Below are 8,035 nucleotides of genomic sequence, written 5' to 3'. Positions count from 1 at the left end.
TGCAGCATATAAACTATGAATTTACAAATCTCTGATGGCAACTTTCGGCCAAGCAGCAATGGAAGGTGTCAGAGGACCTGCCTTTAAGTGCAAGTTCTGTGATAAGCTAAACTCAACACTTGAGTGTTCAGCTGTTTTTCAAATGATTATTAAAAATTGCTACAGCAAGTGATATCTGCAACTAGCCATGCCTGGGATCTGTTCTACCACTGGCAGAAATATATAAAATACTTCATTTTTTCCCATTCCAGTAGCCTTTTGTCCTTCAGTTAACTTTTCATAGAAATTGGCAGTGTTGTGCAAGACAAGTGTCTAATCAGGCTTCTACTGAAATGTCACAACATCCAAACTACTTATTTTTAACTTGGGGCGAATTGGTATTGCATCAAGAAATGTCTGGTAGTTTTTCTTTATATAGCCTTTGAATTTTGTAAGACAGTTCAATGGTGATGGATGCTTGGGAACATTTGCAAAACAAGTTTGAATTTCTTGGCTTTTTGGGGTGAGCTGTTAGCGTGTACTGTCAGCGATGTGCTTTTTGCTCGTGAAAGTGGGTCACCCCTACCCAAGAAAGACTTGCAAATTGGAGCAGTATCCACGCACGCTTTGCTGTGCATAGTTTCTGAACAAAAGAGATTACAAACAGCGTGCAGGGAAGCTCCTCTTCCAGAAATCTTCACATAGACATTGACGTCTGTTTGGAAGCTTGGGTGCGCTGGTGCTCTGAAACCCAGTTCTGATACGCACTGTTCTTCAGAAGAGCCGCGCTGTGCTAAGCTGTGTTCAGCGACTCCAGCCTCCATGCGTGTAGGCTGCTTCAGCGCAGAAAAAAATCACTGATAAATTGCTATTATAAAATGTAAACTCGGCTGACTAGACTGCTTTCTGGGCTTGTTTTCTCTCCTGCATAGAAACCCTCTGCCTTTACTGCTGCGTTACCTGGAATTACTGTGTAGGCATTTCTACAGATGTACCAGAGATAGCTTTAATACCAAGCAGAAACTTGTTCCCACAAGCAAATTTTGACTTTTCATTTCCTTTGCCACTTTGAACAAGAGCAGACTGTATTCAGGCTCAAGGGGACTGTCCCGTGACTTGTCCCATACTTGTTGGGATCCTGGAAACCTTACTCTACAGCTACCGGGAGTTATTCAATGAAGTAGATACTTAGTACTAATAAATTCTTGGTAAGCTGCTCAGGATTTGATGCTGTTAGATCGCCTGCTTGTGCCGTTGCCATTAACGGCAGCATTGCTCCGAGAGCTTCGTATGGGGTCAGCTCAAAGCCCCTCTGCGGAAGGGGGCTTTGTTCTCCACAGATCACACTGAAGGGCTGTGAGGTATTTTTTCCGCATGGTTCATAGATTTTATTGCAAGAGAATATACCTGTTCCTGTTTATTTCAGCTGTGCTTAAGCTACAAAGGCAGCAAGGACCCCAGTGCTCTCTTTTTAAGCAACTGTCTCAACTAAGTCTCTGCTCGTGCCTGTATTTCTACTCCTTTTCTTTAACTGCATGATGTGTAGTTAATGCAAGTTGGACTGTTTCCAAGGAGCGGTTGAGAGCAATTCGCCCTCTAATCGCTCACCACCTGGCAACTAGGGCTGCCTTCCAGGAGGTGTTGGTTTGGATCCCCTCAGCTGGAGAACAACACTGAACCCTCACCTTCTGCTGCCTCCGTGAGCACCCCTTGGTGAGCATCCTGGTGTCGGCAAGTTGGATGACGGAGGAAGGGAGAACCAAGACTGCTTTTAAAGAAATCAGGGGGCGGAAACATCCTGTAAGATGCTCGTGGACCCAGCACAGTCTGGGGATGCAGGTGAGGTCAGGGCACTTTGGCGAGGGTGCCCATCCGAGTTGTGGGTCCCCGTGGCTGTTGGGGTGGGGAAGGCTCACAGGTACTCAGTCCTCCGGGGTCGGAGGAGCTCTGAGAAAGCGCAAAAGGAAAGGTGTGAGTAGCCTGGAAGATGGAGACACAAGCTGCTTTGAGGTGGAACAGCTGGGGAGAAGCGCTTGCCACTGGGGAAGTCCTGCTCAGGTTTTTCAGTAATGCTGATGGTCCCAGAGCCTACCAGGAAACCTGTGGCAGAGCGCAGACTTTGGTTTGACTCTTGGACTCCCGGGCAGTGCAGTTCTCTCACCTTCAGCTCGAACTGTTAGCCAGATGTTCCTGAAAGGATAGTCTGTATTTACTCAGCTTGCAAACTTTGTAACCTCGTCTTCGTCTAAGCTGGATGACTCAAGCTTCTGGGGAAACCAGAAAAATAGGGAAGTATTAAGATACCTGGGGCTTTATGACCGACTGCCCTGCAGTTTGGGGGCACTTAACCTTCCTCGCACGGCCATGCGTTTGCCCCTGTGAGTTGAGCACAGCCAGAAGTGCACGTGAGTTACCATATACAAATGCATCTACAGTAGAGCAAGGATGATGTTGAAGTACCTGTCGGTGCAAACCCTTTCCCTTCCTTCAGCGCGGAGGGCCAAGGTAACAGTTCAATTAAAATGTAAGGAAATTGTTTGGAGGAGTAGAAGAAACATTAATTAAATTAAATGTTAAAATACTCCCGACAGAATGATTGAACAGACATTTTTGTCGGCAGCAACTGTGTTCTCAGCAGTCCTTGTCTGGCCTCGCCTTTACAAGAAGCCTGGGGCATTTCCTTATTATTTAAAGGAACAGGGCGAGCAGCGAAAGTGAAAATCGCTTTATCCTAGCCCTGATGCCGTGTCCTCACGCCCATGAACCCTGGCTGAGCCGGCTGTCGCTCCGCTGGAGCTCACGCCGCTTTTGAAAGCCGATGTCGCAGAAGCGCGGCGGGCAGGAGCGGCCGGGGGTGAGCCGTCCCCGAGCACCGGGCGGGCTTTGGGCGGGGGGCCCGCGGGAGGGCTGGGCCGGCTCCCGGGGGCAGCCTGGCCTCCCCGCCCCGCCGCTGGGAGGAAATCTGGGGAGAAGAAAAACAGCGGAGTGGTTATTTCTGCAGGCGAAAGCACGATCGGGCCGCCGGAGGGGCGCCGGCCCCAGCCAGCCCCCGGGGCTGGGGCTCTCCCGGGGATTTTCAGGCAGCTCCTGCCCGGCAGCGCCGTGCCCCGGGGGTGCGGGTTTCCCCCGGCTCCCGGGGGCTGAGCAGACCTCGCGGTCCCGGGGGACGGGCACCCTTGCTGGCGCGGGGGGCTCAGACCCGGGGCGGCCGGCCCGTGGGGAAGCAGTGCGGGCCGGGGGGTCCGGGCGGTCCTGGGGCTCCTGGTTCTCCGGCCGCGGCGCGGCTGCCGGCGGGCGCCATGTGACAGCCATGCGGGCGGCGGAGCGGCCCGCAGCGGGGCGGCCCAGCGGGGCTCCCGCGGCGGGGCGGCAGCTCCGCCCCCAAGCCGGGGGGTGCGTCCCCTGCCCCGCCCTCTCCTCCCCTCCCCTCCCACCCGCCGCGGGCCGGGGGAGCCCAGCGGCGCCGAGCGCGGCGCCCCGGGGCGGCTCCGCAGCCGGTGGGATGTCATCCGCCGTCCCGGCGGGGGGCAGCGCGCTGCCGCGGAGCGCGGCGGCCGAGGGCAACCAGCAGGTAGGGGCAGGGCGGAGGGGCTCGGCGCTGCGGGCGGGCGGGCGGGCGCGCGCATGGGGCTGAATCACGCCGGGCAGCGCGGTGTCGGGGGTGCCCCGCTCCCCCCGGGCATCGGCCCTTCCCTTCCCGGGAGGCGGCCGGGGTGCCGGCGCTTACAAGTAGGAGAGCGGGCGAACGGCCGGCGGTGCGCGGAAAGCTCCCTGCCGCCGGCACACGGGGCGGTCAGCGGCTTTTCCCCCGCCGCAGGCAGCCGGGAGGGCGCCGTGAGAAGCGCCGGGCCGGGAGCGCCGCTGGCCCGCCGCAGGGAAGGCAGCAGGGCTGCTCCGCCGGCAGCGGTGCGGGCGCAGCGGGAGCCCGGCGTTCTTCCCCGCCGCTCGCACCTCCGTCTCCTCGTTCGCGCTGGGGCAAGGCAGGTGTAAAATGCTGCCCGTCGGGCAGAGCGGGAGCGCAGGGCCCCGCCGTGGGCGACGGGAGTGCCCCCATCAGCGGTATAGCGAGTGCCCGCGGGGCTCTGCGGCATCCCCCGGGCACCTCTGCCGGCTTCCACCCTTCCGCCTCGGGCCCCACTGTGCAGCGGGGCAGGGGGATACGCTGCCCTTTGCAGGCACCGTGCGGTTTGTGGGAGGCCGGGGTTAGGTGCTGTGAAATTGGGAGTATGTGCTCATGCTTAGCAGCCCTTATACGCCTGACTTCGGGAGTCTCCGTGTGCACCTTAAAAACCAGCGAGGTGTTTCTGGCTTATGTCTTCCAGAGTCATGAAGAAGATGACAGGAAGGTAAGGAGGAGAGAAAAAAACCGAGTTGCTGCCCAGAGGAGCCGGAAGAAACAAACTCAGAAAGCAGATAAACTTCACGAGGTGAATGAGTACTTGATGTTTTGCAGGCACAGCTTGGGTACCAAGCGCGGGACTTTGCAATAAACGGGACTTGTTAAGCAGGCGTGGGCCTGTCTTCACGCTAATCCAGCTCAGAGAGCTGTGGGTGTGAGGCAGACACAGGCGTGCTGCGGGGTGCCTTGTCGGGAACTCCTGGACACTGATGCTCACATCGGACGGTGCAGCTCTGCCATCAGTGCCACTGCCAGGGAGAGAGAGACGTGGTCCTGCCCTTGCCTCACCCTCCTTCTTTTGCTATTCTCGTGACCACCCAGTGAACTGGATCACAGGGCTCCTCTGGGCTAAAACAAACCCATTTTCTTCTGGATTAGCTTGTCACATTCACTACGGCAGTGGATGAATGCTTGCTGCCTTACGAGGGAGAGGGCGATGGAGGAGGAGGTGGCTGCTTAGTGGCAGTGCTGGCTTAAGTCAATTCTAAAACTATTGGTGTGAGACAGAAATACCCAGTTGAAAGGCTTCTTAGGAACTTCAAAACCTCCAAGCGTGAGAGCTGGGTTCAGTTAGCTGTTATACTTGTATGCTCTGATAAATAACAGTGGGTGTTTCCAAAAAACCATGAAAGTAACTGATTCTTCCAGAAACTCTTAATAGTTCTCATATATCGCAATGTGGTGTAGTTTTCTCATGTCCCCAGTGCAAACGCTGGAGGACAGGAATCCCCTTTCTCTGGTTTTGGATGTTACCTCACAAAACAGTGCTTTTGTTGTAGCCAAGGCTCTTGGGGTAAGTGTTAGTTCTGCTGCTGCGATTGTGGCTGAGTCAGTTGTTCAGCTCTGGAGGTTCAGCACAGGCTCTTCTCTTTCTCAGTGTGGAAGGATCTGCCAACAGTCAGCAGAGGCCAAGAGAGGCAGTGTGGGGAGTTTTGGGTTTGGTTTTTCCCAGATCTCCTCTGAGTCAGTGCCTGAGAAAGCCAGGTGCAGGGTACTTCTGGAAAGGGGTAACCCCTGGCTTTTGTGGAATCATTTCTGGGCCCTGTACTGTCCTGCAGCCTCTCTGATGTTCCTCCTGGACTTGAGGATCTTCCTTGTGCTGGGAATCTTCATTCTTGGCCATGCAGGTTTTCCCAGATGCAGGCAGATCTGGTTGAATAGGCATTAATTTTTAGCAAAAACAATTTTATAGTCTTATCCCTGAAAATGGGACAGAGCAATGGGAGAGCTTACTCACTTACTTACTCACACTTACTCCAAAACCCAACCCCGTGGGGCTTGGGGCAACAGGAGGTGAGCAGAGCCAGAGTCAGGGATGGACAACTTGGCTGGAATTTGGCTACAATAATGTGTTAGAAGGACCGTGCCTGTTTTACTCTGTGGGTAAGAGGTGGTGGGTGGTGGAAGGGTGTGAGGGAGGGCACGGGAATCCAAACTTCGGCAGCAAAGGGCAGCAGAGGCAGTGCCAGGCTGCCCAGAAGAGCATTGCATGAGAGGCTCTCCCGGCTGCCTGATAAACAGGCCTTTTAAGGCATGTGTGGGCTTTGAAGTTTGCTCTGAAGCTTTCCCAGGGAGGTGAGATTGAGTGGGTGAGTGTTGAGCCCTAGGCCAGCAGCGAGGTGCAGACACCTGCAGGTTTTCTGTGGGCTGGCTCTGAACCTCTAGCTCTCTTCTCTTTGGGATGAGAAGTCTTGACAGCAGGGACACTTGAAACATGCAGTTATCAAAAAATGTGACATGCAAGTCTCGCATCCGTCACAGATGCATGCTGCAGAGCATCTCAAAACTCCCCTGCAGTTAATAGCAGCTTATTCATTGCCAGAGAAACCTTGGCTCAAAAGCAGCCTGGGTCAGGGATAACAAAGGCAGTGGTCAGGCCTTCTGGTGACAAAGTGGGGCTGGGAACAAGTGGCATGACGCTCCCCTCCTCCTGTTCTTCAGTTCCCGGGCATCTGAGCAGGTGGCTACAAGCCCCAGCTGGGCTGGAGGAGAGTGGCTGGCACCAGGCGCGTTGTGCTAGGTGTGCGTCTCCGGCAGCACCTGGGTAAATGGCCTTGCCCTGCACTGGCCCTGGGCAGGGGCTGCCCTTTCCTCAATGGCAATGCCAGGCACCGGGTTTTCCCGGCACCTACCTGCACTCGGTGCTTTCATTTTCTCTGCTCTGACAGTGCAGAGCTGCAGCCCTTCCCAGCAGAGGCGGTTCAGGGCTGGAAGAGGCCACCACGGGGATGCAGCCACCCACATCTGCAGCCCTGGGCTGCTGGGGACCCCCGAGGGCCAGCAGCACCTCCTGGTCTTCAAGGCCACAAAAGGAATCGCAGCACGGTCAGGGCACAGGTCATAAAGCACTTGCCCTGTTCCAGCTCCCAGGCTGCGTCTGTCTTTCCCTAGCATTTTGCACATTGTAGTAAGAAACCATGCAGTTTTTCTACAGTTACATGAACATACTCAAGGTGGAAGCACTGAAAGGAATGTTTTGACTATGAGTAGGCTTTTTTTTTTTTTCTTCTCCTTCCAGGAATATGAGTCTCTTGAGCAAGAAAATACCTCCCTGAAAAGAGAAATCGGAAAGCTAACAGATGAAATGAAACACTTAAGTGAAGTGTTGAAGGATCATGAAAAGATCTGTCCACTATTGCACTGTACCATGAACTTTGTGACCGTACCAAGGCCCGATGCACTCGCCAGCTGCCTGCCAAGATGAGAGCTCTCCTTGATTGCCTTTAAATGTGATGTGTGAAAGTGCCATTAACGGGAGATTTGAAGAACTGCCTACTTATGGTGCAGGTCTTCCATCGAAGAGGGCTGGACTGGACCAGCTCTTCTCCACATTGAACTGTTACAGTCTTCTGAATCTCAGGAAAACACCGGTATGGAAAAAAAGACAATTCAAACTGCGACTTCTTATTTGGTAGAATCTTCGAGCCACGGTTTTGCATTCAGAAATGTCAAAGTGCGGTGCAGCCCACCATTGCGCGATGGAATGTAGACAGGGAAAAGTACCGACCTTGGGCTAGGATGCCTTTCTCCCACACGTCCACTGCCAGTAACCCTTTGTCACTTGTCATCCATGTATATCATGTTCTGGCTGCTGTTTTTTTTTTTTTTTCTCTAAACAGGTTTGGTTAATAAAAGCAATGTCCCATCTTTATGATGTTCTCCACCTTCTTCAATAATCAATGTCTTTATAACATCTCTACTTTTTCTTTACTGATCAGATCCAAAGTCTAATGCTAATCTTCCCGTCAGTTGTTTTATTATTTGCTTATCGCCTCTTCATTGGTTCCTTTTTTGAAGTGTGTGTAACAAATAAGTATTCCCAGTCTTTATTTCTTTAATATCCCAAATCATCAGCCCTGCTGACATTAGTTCTTGGAGTGTTTTATATCCTGAAATATGGCTTGGCCAATTTCTAATGATGATTAGAACATGGTTTAGGGACATGGTTTAGTGGACATGGTGTGTTGGGTTGACGGTTGGACACGATGATCTTAGAGGTCTTTTCCAACCTGTATGATTCTATGATTCTATGATTGTCTGCTCTGCATGAAAGAAAAGCAAAACAGAGTTTGCTGGTTCTATACATTGTTTCAAAAGAAGATTTTAAAATTTACTGTTTTCACACACCCACTGGAAGATAACAAATATCTTTATCTT

The 8,035-nt window shown here is 53.1% G+C and overlaps 1 protein-coding gene across 1 annotated transcript; it reads left to right on the top strand.

Annotated features, from left to right (window-relative positions):
- The first annotated feature begins 3,289 nt into the window (after positions 1–3,289).
- Positions 3,290–7,207, top strand: BATF3 (basic leucine zipper ATF-like transcription factor 3). The gene is made up of 3 exons (XM_075147045.1): positions 3,290–3,550; positions 4,302–4,406; positions 6,897–7,207. Exons 1-3 carry the CDS (start codon positions 3,290–3,292, stop codon positions 7,080–7,082), a joined length of 552 nt encoding a protein of 183 aa, XP_075003146.1. The 3' UTR covers positions 7,083–7,207.
- Positions 7,208–8,035: the final 828 nt, after the last annotated feature.

This window comes from Calonectris borealis, chromosome 3 (genome assembly GCF_964195595.1).
Source record: "Calonectris borealis chromosome 3, bCalBor7.hap1.2, whole genome shotgun sequence".
Taxonomy (NCBI): domain Eukaryota; kingdom Metazoa; phylum Chordata; class Aves; order Procellariiformes; family Procellariidae; genus Calonectris; species Calonectris borealis.
The sequence above is the reverse complement of the archived record's forward strand: the minus strand, read 5'-3'. Positions and strand labels throughout refer to the sequence as shown.